This window comes from Xiphophorus maculatus, chromosome 19 (genome assembly GCF_002775205.1).
Source record: "Xiphophorus maculatus strain JP 163 A chromosome 19, X_maculatus-5.0-male, whole genome shotgun sequence".
NCBI classification, from domain to species: domain Eukaryota; kingdom Metazoa; phylum Chordata; class Actinopteri; order Cyprinodontiformes; family Poeciliidae; genus Xiphophorus; species Xiphophorus maculatus.
Window position 1 is genome coordinate 721,834 of NC_036461.1, and position 22,068 is coordinate 743,901.

The following is a 22,068-nucleotide window of genomic DNA, read 5'->3' on the forward strand; positions in this document are numbered from 1 at the left end:
TGTGTGTGTGTGTGTATGTGTGTGTGTGTGTGTGTGTGTGTGTGTTTGACACAGTGAGCCATTAAATCAGCCTTTTAGCATCAGAAGCTGCAGATTAAAAGCTGTAAATGAGATAAAAAGAATAAAAATCTCTTTCTGTTAATCTGGGTGATTTCATGATGGGCATGTTAGTAGATCTTGATGATACACAGATAAATGTTATGAGGAAATTCTGTCATATGCAGAAATCTTCATTTTTAATAGACTAGATTGTTTTTTATGAGGTTTTCACTTCATGCGGAGGAAGTTTAGCTACATTTGGCTGAATTGCTCCAGAACAGCTCAGAGATCTGAAACCTTCATGGAACCGAAACACGTCAGCTGATTCAGTCCTGCTTTAGACGTGGATTTAGAAAAAAACAAAGGAGAGGCAAAAAAGAGAATATCTGTTCAATCACAGCAGCAGCAGCAGCAGCAGCAGCAGCAGCAGCAGCAGCAGCTCCAGCAGCAGCAGCAGCAGCAGCTCCAGCAGTAGCAGCAGCTCCAGCAGCAGCAGCAGCAGCAGCAGCAGCAGCAGCAGCAGCAGCAGCAGCAGCAGCAGCAGCAGCAGCAGCAGCTCCAGCAGCAGCAGCAGCTCCAGCAGCAGCTCCAGCAGTAGCCTTCACTTTGGCCCCTCAGAGCGATGATGTCATCCAGAAACAGAAACACGCCGGGGAATAATTGCAAAACCAGTTTTATTTATATTAACACTCAAATGGATATGAGTCATGAAATACTTTAAAAAGGTTTCAACAATTCAAGGCACAAAAAAGCACAATCAAAAGGTTTAAGTCAGTAATAATGTGCAGGCAGATTAATATAATAAATTAAAGGTGTTTTAATGTCATTAAGGATTACAGCAACCAGAGGCCAGAACGCGTTCAGGATTCCCTGCCATTCAACACAAAACACGTTTAAAAATCAAAGGATTAACTGATCAGAGTGCAGCTCTGCGTCTCTCGATGCCTCTCTGTTAGTGTCATGGCCGCCGCAGACGGGCCGGTTCTGGTTATTTTGGCGTGTAGGTTGGACTTCCCTCCTCCTCCTCCCGATTGTTTTTCGCAGAGTCTTTGTAGCAAAGTAAACACCAACAAATAAAACAAGGAAAATGAAAAGAGGCACATGAGGCATTTTTCTCAGACTACGAATTTGTTCTTGGTGGTGGAGCCGCTCTTGGTGGCCGTGTCGGCGTGAGACTGGTAGCCGATCGTCATCTTCATGGGGAGCCCCAGCCGCTCCTTGTAAACCCTCCTGTGGGAGAGGAAGCGTAAGCGGCGTGGAAACAGGTCTGCACATGCTCAGTGCGGCGGCCCGCCTCACCCTATGTGTGTCACAGCCTCCCGGTTCTCGTAGTCAGAGGTCCACACGGCAATTTTATCCCCTTTGTTGCGAATGTTGACGACGGCTCCACAGACGTCGTCGCTGTAGTCGTCAAAAGCCTCTCCGACTAAACACAGCAGCTGATTGGAGGAAGGAAAAGACTCCATGAGTCAGCGCTTTTGACTGAGATAACCTCCGCTAAGTCTGTGCTAACTTTGGAAACGTTTAGCGCTTAGCTTTCCACAAATTAATCTTCTAATTTACTCTGTTTTTAACTTTCAGTTGAATAAAGTTTTGCATCTGTGTTGCAGTTTTAGTCATCGACTATTAAACATTCTTCAAGAATTTACATGTTTATGTTCATGCTCTTATTTTGAAGTGGGTCTGTTTCCTGTCCAGCTGAGATGCAGAAATGGTGTCAACATAAATAAATGTAGCGGTTTAGCATTAGATTCCACTACATGTCTTGTTAGTATAGCACGTTAGCCTTAGCTCATGCTAAGTATAATGTTGGTACTTCTCTTTAGTGATACCATATGGGTATAGGAATTAGCATTAACTAGTTATTACTGATAATTACCATGTGGGTATAGCTCTTTAGCTGAACTAATCTTCATGAATAGCGGTTTAGCATTAGCGTATCTTAACTTTTTAGTTAGTGGGGCTCACTGCTGGGGTTACTGATACCAGTACACCCCTAATGTTTGGTTAAATTCCCTGGTTGGACTTTGATCGCATCATTTTTGCTGCCATCAACAAGCTTCTTGTATCCGGGTTCCTCTCAGCATTATGCCATTATGCTGCCTCTGCCGTGCCTGAAAGCTGCTGTCAGAGATCCCAGGTCTGACGGTTTGATGGATTTCTCATCATGGTTTCTGTCTAATACTCATGTTACCTGCTGCTGTAAGCATTATTCTGAACAGTTTATAAACTATTAAAAGAAGTAAATTAATCTAGAGATCCAGTCCAAAGATCCAAGTACAATATTCAACCCTTCACTTCATTTGGACCAGATTTTAAACAGAACCAGAACCGGCTGCTTTGTGAGAGACATGCATCAGACTGAAGGCAGCACCACTAAAAGCCTCTGATCCATGGCTCCGGGGGTAATCTTCCATTTCTGCCCCCACCAGTGGAACAGCAGGGTATCGGTGTGTAACAGTCCAGCAGTAATGGCTGCCGTCCTCCCGGGAGGCCCAGGTCCGCCTACCGTCTCCAGCCAGAAGCGGTCCAGGTCTGATCTCCGCTGCTGCTTGGTGAGCGTGATCAGCCAGCGTCCGCCACGCTTGTTCCGCTCATCCTCCCACATGGGCTCGATGCCGTCCTGCAGCAAAACATCAGCATGTTTCTACTCACATCTACAGCTGACAGCAGAGACTCAGCAGCAACGAGGCGTTTCTCAGTTAAACTTTAAAAAATCAGCAAAACTGCTGAGAAAAGCTGCACAGATTTCAATGATCTGAATTCAAACATTCAGATCACAGCTAAAAACTGGTTTCCTTAATCCAGTTTCTGTTTGATGATTCCAGATTGTCCCAGATTTTAATCTGTCACTGATTATTGTCAGATAAATTAACCAATGGAAAAAATGTCTCGTTATAAGTGAAATAATCTGAAAATGGAATGGAACTTTTTCATCAATATTAAAAAATGATTTACTTAAAACCTCTCTATTTTTCTGAAAATGTATTTTCAGTTAGTTTTGCCTCATTTAAAGTGAACTAAAATATATGCATTAGAAATTAGACCAACTTGGTAATACTCTGTGTTTTTGCAGTGTAGGCAGAAAGAGGAAGCTGTCAAAGCTTTTGCTGAATTTTGTAGAATTTTCAATGATATTCAAATTATTTTAATACATAAAATTTTTTCTAAAAGTGTAATAGCTGAAATCAAGAAAAGTCCTATTGCACTTCTAGAGAAGAAGCTGAACATTTTGATATATGAATGACTTATGACCTGAACAACATACGGAGCAAAATCCAAAGAAAAACAGACGCAGTCAGTGAAAATGCTTCATAATTACTTTCCCTGTCTTTAGTAACTTTGCACCACTGCCCTGCAGGTTCAGCACATGATGCGGTGAAGCCACAGACCTTGAACAGGGAGTAGTCGCAGCCGGACATGAGGTTGCTGGACAGCTGGATGTGGTTGTAGAGGCTGAAACACAGAGCAGCCGTTAGCAATCCCTCCATCACCGGAGGAGAAACTGACATTAATTGCTGCTTACGCCCAAAAATCTTCCACCGTGTCAAACTTGGAGATGAGGCGCAGGTTGGCCTGCCATGTTTTGCTCTTGTCGTTCTTGAAGAACCACAGAGACCATCTGTTTGGAGCAGGAAATAAAAAACAGGAGAGAGCTGCTGAATGGATCTGCTGGGTGCTTTGGAGGGAAATTGCTCCGTGAATCATATTTCCACTCTTAGTTGAATAAAAGGTGACGCTGCGTCTTCTCTACAGCCCAGACGGCGACAGGCTGAAGAATGAGGAATAAAACAAAATGAGAGCAGAGCTGAAACTGAAGGTGATACGGACAGAAACAGTCAGATGATGCAAAGTGAAGGGCCACCAAACAGACGGACAGATTAAAGCCGTAATCTGAGCTAATTCCTCCATCTTTACTCTGAAACTGATCCTGAACCTCCACCGGTTCAACATCCAGAAGACTGGCCCTTTAAGACCACCACAAAACATCTGAAAGGTCAGAAGGTCAGATTAATAACTGGAAGATTTTTAGATATGGATCAGTTGGATGAACAGTTGGATGATCCAGCTCTAACTGATCTATATTCTGTGAAGTAAGTCTTTATTATTATTATTAATAATAATTATAATAATAATAATAACTGATCTTGTGTTTGTGAATAAAATCATATTCCAAAGGAAATCTGGAATATTTAAACACAGCTCTTCTTCTTCTTCTATAGAAGGTAGCTGCTGTTTCTACCTCCTTGTCACTTCCTTCCCTGTGGTGACCTTTGAACCCGTGACATCACGGCTGTGAACCTGTGGGTGTGTGATGAGGAGAAGCTGACCTGTTCTGCAGCGGATGTTTGACGTAGGCCTCTGGGCTCACCATCTCCTTCCCAGAATCCTCAGCTCCATCTTCCTCGGCGTGGGGCGGACTCGGATTGGTTTCCTAGGCAACAGACGGGCAGAACCAGTGAATGGACTCTATGCAGCTCTACACCCCCTGACCCAGCAGCGGTTTCCTGTCCGCCATCTTGTTTCTACAGAGAAGCCTTACTGCTGCAGGGTCATGACCTTTGACCTGCTAATTGAGGACTGTAGAGTCTGACATGGACTTCCTGGTCTGAATCTGCTGGAACGTCCGAGATGTTTTCCTCTTGGCAATACGTTTCCTCTCTGATGGACATGACCTTTGACCCTTCCCAGGTTGCAGTTTTCTGCCTTTGAGTTTCAGAGCAGCAAACAACAAAAAACCAAATCCTGCTTCCTCAGAGGTGGTGATCAGTTAATCAATGAGTTTGATTAACTGATCAATAGTTTGTCTGCTGCTGTATAGAAATAGAAAAGGTGCAAATAGTTTGTTAAAGCAGCTTTTCTATTTTTGCTTCATTTCCACTATTTTTCATATCTCTGTACTTTCATGCAAATGTTCTAACATTATAAAATCTGTACTTCTCTATCCAGCAGTTTATATTTTATTAAACTACACATAATTTAACCAAACCAGCACTCAGATCTCTCTGTGTGTCATATTAGCTGTTATGGGTATTTTTATTATGGGATTTGCATAAATATTGTTGACTGAAAGCATGCTGGGTAATAAAATCTTTCAGATTCTGTTTTTGTTTCAGAAATCATAAAGTGGAATTAGATGTTTTATTTACACAGGAGCTAAAATGCAAACATCAGTTTCTGTTATGTTTCAGGTGTGATGTTGTGAGACAGAAAGGCCAGATGGATCCATCCTACATGCACACAGGAGCCTCACCACAGATCCTTCCTCCCAGCAGCTGTTAGACTCTACAACCATCACTGCTTCAGGAGTTTACAACCTTGGTGATATTTATGGTTTTTTAAATTTCTTGTAGTCTGTTGATATTTTCTATAAAAATTATGCACTTTTAAAAAATTTACCTACAGAGTTGAATATTTCTTTAAACCTGAATATTCCACTTTTAATAACTGTATAGTATTATTTTCCTTATGTTGTAAAATTTGCCCTTATTTTCACTTTGTTGTTGAAATGTTATACAAATAACTTACTGTCATGTCCTTTATATTTTTCAGTTTTATATTTTTTTACTTTAATGTGAATCTGCATGTTTTCCTTTTAGGGGCCCAAAGACATTTTTTCATAAATGAAAGTTTTGTAAACATTGTATGTATATTTATATAAAATAAACATAAACAATAAACATAGTGCTACCTTCCCTGGAGATGTATTCAACCAACCATGCATCAATTCATACCTGCTGATGTGTAGCACTACCTATTAATCTACTGTAACTTGCATTAATAAAATATTTTTTCTTTTGAGGATGGGGCAACAACACTGAGTTCAGCCCAGGGGCCCACATCCTTGTAAAAACTCCTGGTTCGAAGTAATTCAGAGTGAAATTACATTAAAAATAATGAGCAGCTAGCTTAAAATAAAAATATATCCTAAATCATATCATTTAAGCCAAAAACCTTTAAGTTGGGGGCATTTGGAGCCGAAAGCATCCCGGGGTCAGCTCGGACCAGTGCAGGCCAGTTGTGACAGCTGAAATGTTTCCTACACTTTAAACAAGAAGCAACACGAACATTTTGACGGCGCTCAATCAGCGAATAGTTCGTACAGCAACGTGTGCGTCGTTTTAAAGCAACATGCAGCATCCGAGCAGAGATTAATGTTCAGAAAGGATCTCATGTTGCTGCTCGTCCGCTCGCTCGAAGTTGGGAGATCTCCACATTCCTCCTCAACGCCCAGCAGGTCGTGGCACAGACAACAGCTTTAAAACTCCCCCAAACACCCCATGTAATCACAGCAACTTCAATTCACCAGCGTGGAAACGCTTTGTAAGGCTTCCGGTCAGCTCTGGGTCTAACCGGAGGCTCTAATTTAGACCAGAAGACCCTCCATATGCTTTGAAACGTTCAGAGAACAGAGAAGTACTCACCGGTTCGGCGGTAGCCATCTTACAAATCTCTGTTAGGAAAGTGCGCGCTGATTGGGCCGAGCTGTGCCACGTGACTGGGCTGCAGTAGCTCCGCCTCTTCCCCCCCGTCCTGCAGACGAAGGCATGGCGAGCACGGAGGCCAGGAGGGAGTGTGAGACGGAGGGCTGCAGCAGGGACGCCAAACTTCAGTGTCCCACATGTATCAAGCTCGGTATTCAAGGCTCCTATTTCTGCTCGCAGGTACGGCTGCTTTTCTCCGCTCTGCCCGGTCGGGAACGCCCTCACCGGGGCAACAGACCCCGGCCGGCCGGGCCCGCTGTCACATCACGAGGCTGCTAACTGAGCTGTTAGTCTGCTAACGTGTCTTCAGGCTGCTTAAAAACGTATTTACACAACGTTTGTGTGCATATTTTAGTCGTTTAATAGTATAAAGGCTGGAAGTTATGTACAGTGTGCCAGTGACCGGTTGTATTATGTTGTTTTTAAATTTGTAAGGCCCAGGAGAGACGTTTAGCGAGCTAACTCGCTACAGTGAGTGATGGAAGAGCCATCAGGCTCACATTACTTATTAAAAGAGACGCGCTGTGTGAAAACCTCACATTAAAAGCCTTTAGCAGGGTACTCTGCTGAGCCACCCTGCTGGGTCTGTGTCTGTCGAAACCAAACCCCTCCCAGACATGTGAATGCAACTTTAGGGAGGCTATCACTGGTTTTACTGGTAACACTGGAGTCTGCTTTCTGCATCACTGCGATCAGATGAGCATCTGTTGTTTTGGTTCTTTATCGTCCAAAACGGACAGATTTTAGGCTAGACGGGTTTCATTGATGATATCCTGAGTCTGCTTTGCTGATCGCAGCCTGTTGATCCGGAACCTGCTGTTTGTTCAGTTCAACCTAAAAGATGCTCCTTTCACCCAAAGGGAAATTAAATGAAGCCCGTCACTAGAAGCTGTTCATCCATTAATTACATGATAAAATAAACGAGCTCCATAATTTCAATTTGGACCACAATCATAAAGAGATGCTGAAATGTTTTCTACAAAATCCAATTTTACAATTTTAAATGCAATTGAAAAGCCGATATTTTGAAAAAATGCTGCAAAGATTTGACACCCAGTAAGAAGTGCTTCGTTTGCACTTTCATTTTTAATAAACTGGCTCTTTTGCTGTTTTCCTGTGTAAATCTCCTTTTTTGTTCCGGTTGGATATTTAAGATGTTTTCCACTTCTATGTTACATTTTTAAAATAAATTTAAAGATCTTCTTTTTAATCGTAGAGGATGTGTTTGCATTAATATACCTTTCAATGTTATATTAAAATTGTATGAAATTGACAATATTGTTGTTTATTACAATCATTTCTGGGCCAGTTTATCGTGCATCAAAATCATATCATCCAAGATTCTTCAAAGAGTTGCTGTGGATGGTGATGCTGTGACTCCAGTAGCAGTCAGTCTTCCAGCCAGTCTCCTAGGCCTCTGACTGCAGACTGTTGCTGTTTAAGGTCTCATGACCAACATGCTAGGAGCTCATTATCCAGGCAGCAGAGAGCTACCTGTCAAGTCTCCCATTTATTATTACCGTATTTTACCTCCCGTATTAATATCTTCCTGTAAATATCCTGTATATTGTTCCCACCCCCCCGCTGGCATTACTTGCGTCTCACGTTAGTTTGTCTTCCTCCTCACGTTGACGGTAATGTTATGTTACACGTAGGCCTGTCGCGATAAACGATTAATCAATTAATGTACAATAAATTAAAACTATCCACATCATTTTAATTATCGGCATTATCGTCTCTTCCGACCTTTTTCTTTTTCTGTTGATGACACTGAATGAAAAAAGGCTCAACTCCGGTGCTCTCCACTGACCTCTGACCTCATTTCCTTAGTGTAAAGCCCAGCGCAGAGACACAATCTTAGAGTTGTCGGCCGATTGTCGGCCCACTTTTAAAACCTGACAGACCAAACATTAGCCGACAGAAATCCTAGGTATAACGGTTCCACCGGGTTCGGTCCTGCCGTGTGGTGTCCAACAATGGGCACAAAATAATGGCTACAAGTTCAGTGAACTAATTTTAAAACCAGGCATTAATCAATGCTTTACTACAATCTACCTGCAATGCATGTGGCTAGTGTCGGAGTAAAGTCCTGACTGAATGAAAATCATTAGAACCTGTTTACGTCACGTTAACGAAGAACAGCTGAAAAGTTACCGGGTTTATCAACTGCGGTAACAATTTCGCTCCAACTCCTCCTCTTGTCATTTCTATATTCTTTACATATTGAATAAACATTAATGTTGTTTCCACATATCATCTCCAATGTCCTGGACTTCGGGTTGCGCCGTGTCAGCTGTTTGGGATTCCCCTCCGTAATTTCCCCTCAGAAAGCAGGAGGGGAATCCTGGCTTTCTGATTGGCTGCCTGTCACATTCAACAGGTGGAGTTAAGATCCCAGTCGGGAAAAACCATGATTTAGATCGGAGGGCAACGATGATCTACCGTAACACACCACACAATCTTAGAAAGACCAACATGCTAAGATTGTTGTAAGAGGAAAAATAGGAGCAAAAATCATGTAGTGTGAATTATTGCATCAGGTAGTCGATGTGCCCATCTTCTCTATTTAAATCTAATTATTACTGAAGGGCAACATAATATACAGACTTCATAATCTTTTGGTTGAATGCAGTATTTATTTCCACTTTGGCTTTATGTTGTTTAGTTTTTATTCAAGTACATTTTTGTTAATGGAGACTGAGAATCCATTTTATTTTTGTTTTTGGTTGTTTTGTTTATTTTGTTTATCAGCTCCAGTGTTAAATATTATTTTGAAAATAAAGTGTATCTATCTTTGGCAGGAAATCACATGCATTATTACATCATTTCCATTAAATCAGTGTAAAAAGGTCTTCAGACAATATTATCGTTTATCGCAATAATTTTTGAGACAATTAATCGCTCAGCAAAATTTGCTATCATGACAGGCCTAGTTACACGTCCCCCTTACGTTAGTGTCGCTCTGACAATAACACCAGACGGCGACATTTCCTGTATTCTCAAATCCAAAACTTGACAGGTATGAACAGAGATGATATTCTGCAGTAATGTGTCCTGGATGGATCAGTTGTTAGCCAGCTCTGCTAATCCACCTCCTTTGCTTTTTAAACTTTAATCCAGGCAGAGAGATGCTGCAGTAGGGGATATGATCCTTGCATATTTCAGCCAGTTGAACATGCTTCTCTCTGCAGGAATGTTTCAAGGGGAGCTGGACGTCTCACAAGCTGCTCCACAAAAAAGCAAGTATGTTCCCCGGCTCTGTGCTTCATGGAGTCCTGTTAAAGTCCAGACCAAGTCACCTGAGTCACGTTTTGTTTTTCCAGAGGAAGACAAGCACCAGACTGAAGCTAATAACTGCGTGGAGAAGGACACCAACACAGATCCCTGGCTGGGGTACCGCTACACAGGCAAACTACGGCCACACTACCCACTGGTGAACTCTCCCTCCGTGTCTGATATTCACTCCTTAATAATGCAACTTCCTCAAATGTCTGGGAAAGTTTGGAAGTTGATTTAGGAATCATCTGTTGGAGGACAAAATGATCTGGAAAACTCTACCTCCTGTCTTTCTCTTTAACGTTGTCTAAATGATCCATCCATCCAGTTAAGCTCAGGATTATTGTCCCCTGATGAAATCACACAAAACTCTTAGTGTTTCCATGGAAACCACTGTAATGGAACAGGGTTCCCCAGTGTATTTTAGGTCTGGCAGCCCGCCATGCTTTACTAGCCCCACCGCCAGACTAAGCCTTTCTTATTTATGTTTTTCTGAAAATAAAAATAAAAAATTGCTTCTTTTTTTTCTGTTTTCTTTTAAGCCGGATTGCAAGCGTCTCTGTTGCTCTGAGCATTTCACTGGCGTAGCAGAATTATTCCTAAAATATATGTTTATAGAAGATAGCTTTATAGTTTATGCATTTAAAGCCGGACCAATCACACCGCTGGCGGCTCTACGCGTTGCCTCGCGCCGCAGCAGCTGGATGTCTTAGTAACCTCAGCAGGATCGCGCGCCTCCTTTCACTCAGACTGAACACAGACTGACCTGTATGGATATTTACATCAACCTCCTGTGAGGAATTATGTTTCTTTCCAGAGTTTTTGATCAAGGTAGGAGTTTAAACCCCAACGCGTTAGCTCTGGTTGCGCAGCTCTACGTGAACCACAGGCTTTCAGAGAAGCAGTGAGAATGATTTATATTTGTGGAAAAAGAAATTTGTGCGTCTTTTTCATCTCAACACGCTGCCCAGCGCCTGACGCTGTCTGCACCGATAAAGTTCATGTCTGTGTTTCCGATTAGCCGGAGCGTTAGCGGTTAAAGAACCAGCGCTAACCTCATCATGTAGGTTCAGCCGGTGAGGAGTTGTCACGCTCCTCGTAGTCACGCATCATGCTGGTTTTATATTATTTTATTTTTATGATTACATGATGCATCAAACCATATCAAATGCTTTGTCCACTTAGAGTTAATGAGCGCTGAGATCTGAGAAACTGGAGCAACCAAAACAGTTTCTGTGTCTTATTAAAACTCAGAAATGTTAGAGCTGCTAAAGCCACATTAGCAGCACTGAATTAAATCTCAGCTTGTTGCTCATCTCTGCTCAGTGCAGCAGATTGAACTCATCCTGCAGGGCCGGTCCAAGGCTGCATGAGGCCTGGGGCAGAATCTGACCTAGGGGCCCCTCTTGCTGCTAAAACCATCAGCACCTCTAACAGCTTCTGGGTTGGATTTAATCTGGGAGAGAGAGAGTACAACCCCTGGCAAAAAGTATGGAATCACCAGTCTTGGATGAGCACTCATTCAGACATTTCATGCTGTAAAACAAACTCAGATCAAAAACATGATACAATATTAAGGTCGTTCCAAAGTGCAACTTGTTGGCCTTCAGGAACACTCAAAGAAATGAAGAGAAAACATTGTGGAAGTCAGTGAATGATACTTTAATTGACCAAACACAGGGGAATAAATATGGAATCACTCAATTCTGAGGAAAAAAGTATGGAATCATGAAAAACGCATAAACAAAAGACCATTCAAAATACATCACTAGTATTTAGTTGCACCACCTTTGGCTTTTATAACAGCTTTCAGTCTGTGAGGCATGGACTTGATGAGTGACAAACAGTATTCTGCATCAATTTGGTGCCAACTCTCTTTGATAGCAGTTGCCAGATCAGCTTTGCTGGTTGGACCCTTCTTGTGGACCATTTTTTTCAATCTCCACCACAGGTTTTCAATTGGGTTGAGATCTGGACTATTTGCAGGCCATGACATCGACTGAATGTGTCTTTCTTCAAGGAATGCCTTCACTGTTTTTGCCCGATGGCACGATGCATTGTCATCTTGGAAAATTATTTCATCATCACCAAACATCTGTTCAATTGAAGGGATGAGAAAACTGTCCAAAATGTCAATGTAAACTTGTGCATTGATAGAAGAATTAACCACAGTCATCTCCCCAGTGCCTTTGCCTGACATGCAGCCCCATATCATCAAGGACTGTGGAAATTTGGTTGTTTTCTTCAGGCAGGCCTCTTCATAAATCTCACTGGAACGGCACCAAACAAAAGTTCCAGCATCATCACCTTGTCCAATGCAGATTCTTGACTCATCACTGAAGACAACTTTCATCCAGTCATCCACAGTCCATGATTGCCTCTCCTTAGCCCATTGGAGTCTCGTTCTTTTATGTTTAGGTGTCAATGCTGGTTTTCGTTTAGCTTTCCTGTATTGAAATCCCATCTCCTTTAGGCGATTTCTTACGGTTCGGTCACATACATTGACTCCAACTTCCTCCCATTTATGCTTCATCTGTTTAGTTGTACTTTTTCGGTTTTCAAGACAAATGGCCTTAAGTTGTTTGTCTTGACGCTTTGATGTCTTTCTTGGTCTACCAGTACGCTTGGCTTTAACAACCATTCCATGCTGTTTGTATTTGGTCCATATCTTGGATACAGCTGACTGTGAACAGCCCACATCTTTAGCAACCATGCGTGAAGGGTTACCTTCCTCAAGAAGTTTCACAATCCTCTCTTTTGTTTCAAGGGACATTTCTCTTGTTGGAGCCATGGTTCTCACCACTCCACTTCATCCAGCAGCCCTCCAAGGTGTCATGACTGCAGGTGTTTTGAACTGCACACTAACGGGCACATCTAATCTGGGGCAGGTGTCCATTTAGGGAAAGGAAATAGACTGGGTGTGTCCTTTTTTTTCTACCTCCAATTTGAGTGATTCCACACTTTTTTCCTCAGAATTGAGTGATTCCATATTTATTTCCCTGTGCTTGGTCAATAAAAGTATCATTCACTGACTCCCACAATAGTTTCTCTTCATTTCTTTGAGTGTTCCTGAAAGCCAACAAATTGCACTTTGGAACGACCTTAATATTGTATCATGTTTTTGATCTGAGTTTGTTTTACAGCATGAAATGTCTGAATGAGTGCTCATCCAAGACTGGTGAGTCCATACTTTTTGCCAGGGGTTGTAGATTAACTGGCCAACCTGAAAACAATCAGTTATAATTACAGTTTATTAATTTGTATTTATGAACAAACAGCTCAAAGTCAAAGATTAAACTCACAGCATCAGATTGTTGCTATGGTAACAAAATAATCTGAGTATGAAGATTGGTCTTTGAACTTTTAGAAAGTAAACTTGCCAGCTCTTTAAAATCTGACATTTAAATGTTAAACAATTTAAAATCTTTTAATTTATGCTGAAACCATTAAATCAAATTTAGCAGCATTGATAATCTCAATAAATAAATGTTACATTTATATATCTGTGTTAAAATATCAGCCTTTATGGCCCCTGAAGCCCTGGGGGCCCGATGGAGCCGCTGACTTCATTTGGATTAAACAGAAGTGCAAATAATTCATATTCATCTTAATTGTATTTTTTGATTAGTTGATTTTCAGACTAGTTCTGGGTTTAAATATCGTTTCACTGCCATGTTTTCCTGTAACATGTAATAACCCAGTAATGTTTTTACTTTTCCTGTCAACTTCACATGTTTTAATATAAAAACCCGGCGGGCTCCTCGGCGCCGCCCGGCGGGCTGAGCAGGCTTACTGGGGGAAACTCTGTGGAAACTGTTCATTACTGTATTGTTTCCAAAAGAGCAAAGAGAAAATTGCCACAAAGTTTAATCTGCAGATTTTATTACGATGGAGTTTTAGGGCCAGGCTCAGAAAAAATAATTTAAATAAAGTCATAATATTGCAAGAAAAAGTCGTACAATAGTCAATCAAAATACTATAAATAATGAAGTCATAATATGAGACTGAAGTTGTTATTAAATTTGTAATAACATCAGAATAAAGTCACACATGGACTCGAACCGAACCAGAGTTCACTTGAACTGGTCCCAGAACAGATTACAGGTGGACCAGAGTTCGCTTAGCATTCACACTTCTCCAAACAAACCGGACTTTCTAAGTAAACGGACCGGAGTTAATTAAAGCGGACTAATTGTTGTTGCTGTGATCTAACTTGTGTTCTTGGTTCCTCTGCCAGACCCCCATGCGACCGGTTCCTGGTGACATCCAAAGACCCGACTATGCGGATCATCCCAGAGGTAACAGAACTTTCTCATGGTTCTACAAAATCAGAACAGGTATCAGGCCAGCTTTAAGGTGTTTGTCAGAGCAGTGGATTCTTTCTTGGTTGGCACTGCCTCCATCCACAGTGGTGGTAACTGGTTTTACTGTGGACAGATCCACTGGTTTCCAGTTGATTAGCGTCTCCTGGTTGTTGATCATCCTAACTGATGTCTTTTCCTCTGGAGGTGACCGTTTGGCTCTAAGTGGACTGTTCAAACCAGCTGCTCAGACTCTAAACTGTAACTGGACCCATTTTTTGATAAGTTGCTAGATTTGTTTCTAGTTGCTTTTCTGAAAGAAAAAAAAGTTGCTGAGTATAGCAACAAAGTTGCTAAGTTGGCAACAGGGCTTCTGTCATTCGGACCAAACCCACTCTTGGCCACGCCCCTGTGTGTATTTAGGCTCCGCCCACTTTGGCAGGGCCATGGGGGTTTGTGTTCAAAACCGAACCAGTTTAACTGAACTGTCCTGGTTCTGGTCAGATACTCGGACAAGATGGAACCACACAGTTCCGCTGCAGCGTCCTGGGTCCAATTGGGTTGGTATCAGAGGGTTTGGTCCGCTCAGATCCAGTTGGGTCCGGCTAGGTCTTTCGGATCCGGTCAGGACCGGTTGGTTCGGATCCAATCCAGTTGGGTCAATATCATAGGGTTGGGTCCGTTCCGGTTGGTATTGTCGGGTTGGATCCGGTCGGGTCGGATCCGGTTGGTGTTCTCCATCAGGACGGTTAACCCCGCCTCTCCCTGTGGTTCTGATCGGTTTCCCTGTCTCGCCCGGACCATCTTGTGTCGCCTCATGTTGGGTTTATTTATGAGCCGAGTCGTAGCCGTGGCAACCTTTGTACCCACAGATCTGTCCGTACTCAGGTAGCCATGGTTACCGCCTCCCTTCGGAGCCGACTGTTTGTTCGCGCGGACTAATGTTTCAGAAAGCCGGCCGGAGCGCTGTGAGGCGTGTTTTACATGCAGGTGCTCCGAAGCGCTCTGTTCCTAAGCAACCACCCAACCTGCAGCGTCCTGCTGGGCGCTGGACGTAATCAAAGATTAATGAGGCCCGTTTGGGCCAAACGGCTGTTTTGTGAGTAAAACTGCTCGTGTTTTCCCGTTCCTCCCGCCGCAGTCGGACTCGGCAGCGTGAGTGTCATTAGAGCTGCAGCTGAGCGCAGCCCTGCAGGAGCAGCCAGTTATTCATAGCGCCGCGAGGAGCCTTTCATGCTTCTACTGTTTAGGATTCAGGCTGGAAGAGCTGTCACAACGAGACGCCTCGCTATCAGCTCTTCATGTGCTGCTCCAGTCTGCTCAGGCTTTCTGTTGGCTCTGCATTCATTAGAAGACATTTTATTATTTCTCCCTGTAGCTTTACAGAAAACACTCTGCAACAATCTGAACTATAAACTGAAACAGTTCAGTTGATTCTCCTGCTTCATATTATATTAATAACATTCTGAATTGCTGGAGCTTCATGAAGGGTTTCAACTCGGTCTTTGAACAGTTTCCACGTCTCAAAGTCTTCCAGAACACAAAAACCCGACTTCATTTTCATGTCGCCTTTCCAGACTTCCCTCTCTCTCTTCAGCCGCCTGCCCCACCAGGAGAATCCCAAAGCGCTCCCTGGTTCCTGCAGCGTTTCCTGGATCTACAGCTGGAAGACACAGGAAAAGCTGCAGGGACTCGGTCTGTTTTCCTCCTGATGGTCCGGTAGACCCGGTTCTGGAGCGGTCTCAAGTCCGCTTGGCATTCACATTCAAACCGAACCAGAGTTCACTTCAGCCGAACCCAGACCGAGGTCTGGAGGACCAGAGGTCAGAGGTCGATAAGCGTTCACACCTCACCAACCGAACCGGACTTTGACTAGGCAAACTGACTGGAATTGGATCGAAGCGGACCGGAGTTGATCATTCACTGGACTGCAGTGAATGATGAACCCATAGAAACTTCTGTCTTCTGTCGGTTCATCAGGCGAACGTTAAACATTTTATTCTGAAAAACAGATTAAACTAAAATCTGAGCCTGGAAGGTTGAAACTGCAGAGTGTTGCGTTCAGGCTCCTGTAGGAAATCTGCCTGTAGGGATCCTGGCTTTGCTTTCTGGTAGTACCTGCTTATGCTGTAGTTCATTGGTCCCCAACCACCGGTCCAATTGGTACCGGGCCGCGCAAGAAATAATGAACTACTTCCGGATGTATTATGGAGTATTTTATTGTATAATAATTGTAAAAAAATAATGGTTGCTACTTCGCGGATTTCGCCTATCACGAGTTCTATTTGGAACGTAACTGCCCCGAAAAACGAGGGTTCTGCCCTTCCCACCCCCCGACTCTATACTTACCCCCCCCCCCCCCCCCAGCAAAATTGCGAAGGGCTGACCGGTCTGCGCGGCTAAAAAGGTTGGGGACCGCTGCTGTAGTTCATGTAGTTTGGTCTCTAATTATTGTTGAACCTCTCTAAGCTTGCAGGAGTCAAACGCCACAGAAGGTAAAACTCAGTAAAGATTTTATTGTAATGTCTATTTACAGTGTAAATGAGCCCTTCAGCTGTGATGGAGTCAGAGTTACTAAAGCCCTGCTGTGTATCAGTGAGGACAACCAGCAGCTGCTCTTAGAGGTCGTCCAGAGGTCATGTGACTGATGGTGTTTGTCTCCGTCCCACAGGGATGTCCGAGTCCGAACAGTTCCTGAAGGGGACGTCTCAGATCAGGATCCTGTCTCCTGAGGACATCGAAGGCATGAGGGTGGTGTGCAAGGTAACTCTGCCGACCTCTGACCTCTCAATGTGTGAAGCTGCGCTCTGACCCCTGACCTCTGTGCAGCTGGCGCGGGAAGTCCTGGACATCGCCGCCATGATGGTGAAGCCTGGCGTCACGACGGAGGAGATCGACCACGCCGTTCATCTGGTATGGCAGCAGAAACACGATTTCCTTCTGCTGAGTCACACTAAGACCGAAACATAGAAAACTATCAGCAGATTTCAGGTCATGCTGGAAATGAAGAGGGAGGGAGAAGCTGCTAAGACGTTTCCTCAGCTTCCAGGAGAATCAGCTGCTGCAGCTAAGCTCTTTCATTAGCATCATTAGCATCATTAGCCTCGTGTTTTCACAGCGTTTGGCTTCAGGCTGCAGCAGGGCGGCTCCCCAGAGGGAAACCTGCTAACGTCTGAGTGGCTTTATGCTCACATTATCTGTTTGCCGAGAGCCTCACAAAGCGCCGTCATCATAACAGCTGATCAGTGATGAAAGCTCTGATTGGTTCTACGTGGCTCTGCTCTGATGCAGCCACTGCTGGTTCTGCTGCTAGTTCTGGGTCGGTGCCCACCAGCTGCTGGTTCTGTGTGTTCCAGGCCTGCGTGGCGAGGAAGTGCTACCCGTCTCCTCTCAACTACTACAACTTCCCCAAGTCCTGCTGCACGTCTGTCAACGAGGTGATCTGCCACGGCATCCCGGACCGGAGAGCTCTGCAGGACGGAGACATCCTGAACGGTCTGCTGGGCGGGGCATTAAAAGGGGCGGGGGGTATTAAGGGTATTAATGATGAACGCTTTCTCTCTGATGATGAATGTTTTACCCAGTTTTAGCCTCTTTCTGCTGCTGCTGCGCTCTGACAAGACGGATCGTTTTATTACCCTTCAGTCAAACCCCCACAGTTTCTGCTAACCTCCAGCCTGGAGCTGCAGCTTCTGATGATTAATCGGATAAAAGATTTCCACACTCTGCAGATTTTTAATTTTTAACTTTTCTCTTGAGCCTTTTTTATACATGACAAATATATTATTCAGTCTCACCAGTTTTTCACCAAAAACAGCAAATGGCTGCATTTTTTTTCACGCTAGTGATTAATTCTGAGTTTGGTGCAAAAGTGTTTGAAAACTTTGGGTTGAAGTGATTCCAACTCCCACCTGCAGGTGGCAGTATTTACTCTACGACTCTGCCGTCTCAGCCTGACCTCAAATGACGAGTTACAAAATTCACATTTAGCAGAAATGTAGAACCACAAAATCAGTGAGTTTGACTGGAAAAAATCACAACAATCCCAAAGTCCAGGAGGAAATGATTAAAAGATGCAAATGATCAAAAAAATCCTTTTTGAAATGAGAAATAAACGTTTTATAACAGCATTCCTTTAGTAAACACTTCATAATTTGTTGCAAAGGATGCTGATGATGTTTTTACAGTCTGTATCCTCCAGTTAACGATCAGTCGATTACTAAATTAGTCGACAGTTATTCCAGTAATTGATTGATCTGGTTAATTGTTTTTGCCCTAATTGAGACAAGCATGTTTGTCTTCCGCAGTGGACATCACTGTCTACCATAACGGTTTCCATGGCGACCTGAATGAGACCTTCTTCGTGGGCGAGGTGGAGGAAGGAGCCAAGAGGCTGGTGCAGACGACGTACGAATGCCTGATGCAAGCCATCGACTCGGGTATGAAGGCGCGCCGCCGCCGTGTGTTTGGTGTGTGATGGTGTCTGACCCCAGTGTCGCCCCCGCCCACAGTGAAGCCCGGGGTGCGCTACCGGGAGCTGGGGAACATCATCCAGAAGCACGCTCAGGCCAACGGCTTCTCCGTGGTGCGCAGCTACTGCGGCCACGGCATCCACCGGCTTTTCCACACGGCGCCCAACGTCCCACATTACGCCAGTGAGTCGCAGCGGGAATCTACGGCAGGCCAGTTTAACATAAAATCACCACATTCCCCAGATCTGAAAAAGAATTTTACTGCACGCATTTTAATCAAAACATATTGACAAAATATGCAACATCTTCAGTTCAAAAGCTTTTTGTTGTGAGTGAGCTAGAATCTTCAACGCTTTAAAGGCTCAGCCGTGATTATTTTATACAGGAGTTAAGAAAGACCCATGTGATGCCACTGAGCTGTCCCATCAGCTGCCTGCAGAATTTTGGGTTTTCTGCATAAAATTGTCTGAAAATGTCACCAAATAGAAAACTTGAAGACTGCTCCAGAAATCTGGATGTTTTCTGTCCTGTTTATCATGAAACTGAAGTAAAAAAAACATGGTGGATACAAGAGGAGTGCTTTTATGTTGTCTCTCCCTTCATATCACTAATTTCACTCTCAAGATTTTAAAATGCGCTTCCTTGAGCTGAAAAAGACTAAATCTGTGCTTCTTGTTTAGCCTGAATATAATTAAAGATATCTTAAAGATATCATGTAAAATTAACATGGATTATAATATTAATGTTTTTCCCTCATCAAAACCTGTAGTGTTTCTTTGATTCTTTTATGTTTGAGAAATACTTTTATTTACATGGCAACCACTCAGCTGTGCAAAACGCCTGGGTAGACCTAGCCCCGCCCTCGAGGCGCAGCTCCTCCCCCACTCAGCTCCTTCAGACTAGCCGGCAGCAATTAGTAAACAGCAAATGGAGCTGCTGCTCAGAGCATTAAAGGGTTAATAGAAGAGCCATGTTGGGATGACTTCCTGGAGGCGGAGCTTCAGGAAGAGCAGGAGGTTTTAAAGAGACAGAGCAGAGGCGTAAATCCCAGGGGTGGCAGGGGTTCCGGACCCCCCAGTCTTGGAAAAGTCTGGAATTTCCCCCCCCCAAATCATTGAATACATGTTTGCATTTAAATAATATAATTATGAAAAGGCAAAAGAAACGAAGAACAAAATAAATCTGTCATTTATCTCAGAAAAAAAATGAGAATAAATTTTTAGGTCCCCCCTACCATTATTAGAACAATGGTTCAGTCCAAAGTGTGGGAGGAGCAAGAGCAGCTGAACGGTACCGGCTCCGTTAGAGCCACTGGAGCTAGCTGCTAGCTGTTAGCTGCTAGCTGTGACTCTACAGCACAAATGAAAATCCCTCCAGTCAGTAAATACTTAAAGTAAAAGACATGTAAACATTTTATTTACTTTCACTGCTCAATAGAATGAAACACATGAACAATAATCAGACTGCAGTTTGTTATTTCATTACTTTGGCTGAATCATGATGAGCTGCCTCATTAGCAAAACTGCTACACTGTTTTCATAATGAGGCAACTCATCACAATTCAGCTTTTTTATCAAAGGTAGCAAACATCTCATTCATATTTAACTCTTTAAGTTTTAGTTAATTAGAGTTTGAAACTGGAGGGAGGGGCTGAGGAAGTGGACCAGCTCAGAGTGGAGCAGAGAACAGATAGAAGAAACAGAAAGTTATGGCTTTATTTCTCACTGTCTTCAGCCTTTAAAAGTACAAAATAAAATCTGAATATTTTTCTACATAAACCTTTAAATGTTACGTTTAAGTTATGATATTCCCCAGATATTAATTTTTATCTACTTGTTGGCTCTCAGTCATCCAGGACATGACAAAACTAAAAAAGGCTTAAAAATAAAGCAACTTAACAAGTTATTATTTAAACAGCCCATAACTTGTATTATGAGCCATTTCAATAAATCAATGTTTATGAGGAATTTTATTAAGATCAGTTACTCATTAAAGCTTTTTTATTTAGAACCTTAAATGTTTGTAAAGATGCAGCAGAGATTAGATCAGACTGAACAAAACTCATAGAAGCAACATTTAAATTTTAGTTTTATTTCTCTGCAGGCTGTTTACTGAGAATAAAACATGTTTGATCATTTTTGGTCCTGCAGCTTGAATGTGGTTTAAAAACTTATTAAACCACATTTTATGTTACATTTCGCTGTAACTTTGATCCTCCCAAAATTGGTCTAAAGAAATTTTTCTGTTAATAATGAGATGGATTTACGCCCTGGAGGCAGAGGCCCAATTTAAAGCGCTAAATCAGGAAGTGAAATTTCTTTTAAGTTATATTCGATATTTACATAATTTTTATAATAACTGAGAGTAACATAGTTACTGGATTGTTCTTTAAAATGGAAAACTCGTATTACTGCCCCTTTAATGAACTAACATGTTTGATTTCTGGAATGTGTGATAAAGTGGATTTTATGCTATAACGGCCTGCCATAGGGAATCAGGTCGGGACTCTTTCCATCACCCTCATTTCTTTTTTTTCCCCCAGAAAACAAAGCGGTTGGGGTCATGAAGCCGGGTCATGTGTTCACCATCGAGCCAATGATCTGCGAGGGTGAGTGACGCTGCGGGTCGCCTGCAGGACGGCGGTCCGGCTCTGGCTAACACCCGCTGTGTGTGTGTGTGTGTGTGTGTGTGTGTGTGTGTGTGTGTGTGTGTGTGTGTGTGTGTGTCCAGGCGGCTGGCAGGATGAGACGTGGCCCGACGGCTGGACGGCGGTGACCCGGGACGGGAAGCGGTCGGCCCAGTTTGAACACACCCTGCTGGTGACGGAGACGGGCTGCGAGGTTCTGACGCGCCGCCTGGAGGACAACGGCCGGGCTCACTTCCTGGCCCAGATGTAGGCGCCGCCGGAACCGGCGCCCAGGACTGGACCCGACCAGACGCCCGGCACCGCAAACTCACTCACAGCTCAAAGGAAACTCTGAATTAAAGTGGGTTCCTCAGATGAAGTGGAAGTTCTGGAATGTGTCTGTAAAGTTTTCTGTTTGGTCTGGAGGAAGCAGATATTTATGAAGTTCACCCACGCTTTGCCAGAACTTTCCTCGAGGTTCTTCTCCAGGTAGAAAAAGTTCCTGGAAAGTTCTGGAAAAGTCCTAAAAGAATGAGTTTAGGTTTGGAGAGACAGCAGAGTTTAAATCTTTATTTCCAGAGCAGAATGCGGCTGCAGCTTTAACCATCATCAAACGGCCATCCTGAGCTAGCTTAGCTTACGATGCAGCTGCTGCATGACGGAGGTTCTGGAGGTTCTGGTACCGTGAGCGCTGGTGTAGCAGAACGAGCCTTAACGTGTGGATGTGTGACCTCTGACCTCTGACCTGCTCGTCTCACCTTCATCCTGCGTCACCTGGATGCCGTCGTTGTTTCTCTGCACTCTGTACTTCTGATGGAGTAATAAATGACTCTTCTGTATCTCCGTGTGGCTCGGTTTGTCCTGAGATC

The 22,068-nt window shown here is 43.4% G+C and overlaps 2 protein-coding genes across 3 annotated transcripts; one reads left to right on the forward strand and one right to left on the reverse strand.

The window, feature by feature from the left end:
• Positions 1 to 696: 696 nt before the first annotated feature.
• LOC102230854 (eukaryotic translation initiation factor 4E-1A-like) lies at positions 697 to 6,589 on the reverse strand. The gene is given in 8 exon segments (XM_005812924.3): positions 697 to 1,269; positions 1,339 to 1,478; positions 2,549 to 2,662; positions 3,432 to 3,495; positions 3,566 to 3,661; positions 4,371 to 4,474; positions 6,465 to 6,571; positions 6,574 to 6,589. Coding segments are annotated over 8 exon segments (756 nt in total). The 3' UTR covers positions 697 to 1,154.
• metap1 (methionyl aminopeptidase 1) lies at positions 6,556 to 22,038 on the forward strand. 2 transcript variants are annotated; one of them, XR_312847.2, is made up of 12 exons: positions 6,556 to 6,704; positions 9,716 to 9,767; positions 9,848 to 9,957; positions 14,038 to 14,098; positions 16,773 to 16,864; positions 16,931 to 17,014; positions 17,458 to 17,596; positions 18,409 to 18,540; positions 18,613 to 18,756; positions 21,116 to 21,181; positions 21,304 to 21,560; positions 21,779 to 22,038. XR_312847.2 is itself a non-coding variant. In XM_005812925.2 (11 exons), exons 1-11 carry the CDS (start codon positions 6,588 to 6,590, stop codon positions 21,468 to 21,470), a joined length of 1,164 nt encoding a protein of 387 aa, XP_005812982.1. In that variant the 5' UTR covers positions 6,556 to 6,587; the 3' UTR covers positions 21,471 to 22,038. The 2 variants fall into 2 exon arrangements, 1 of the variants encoding a protein (XP_005812982.1); XM_005812925.2 differs by having other exon boundaries at positions 21,304 to 22,038.
• The last annotated feature ends 30 nt before the right edge of the window (positions 22,039 to 22,068 follow it).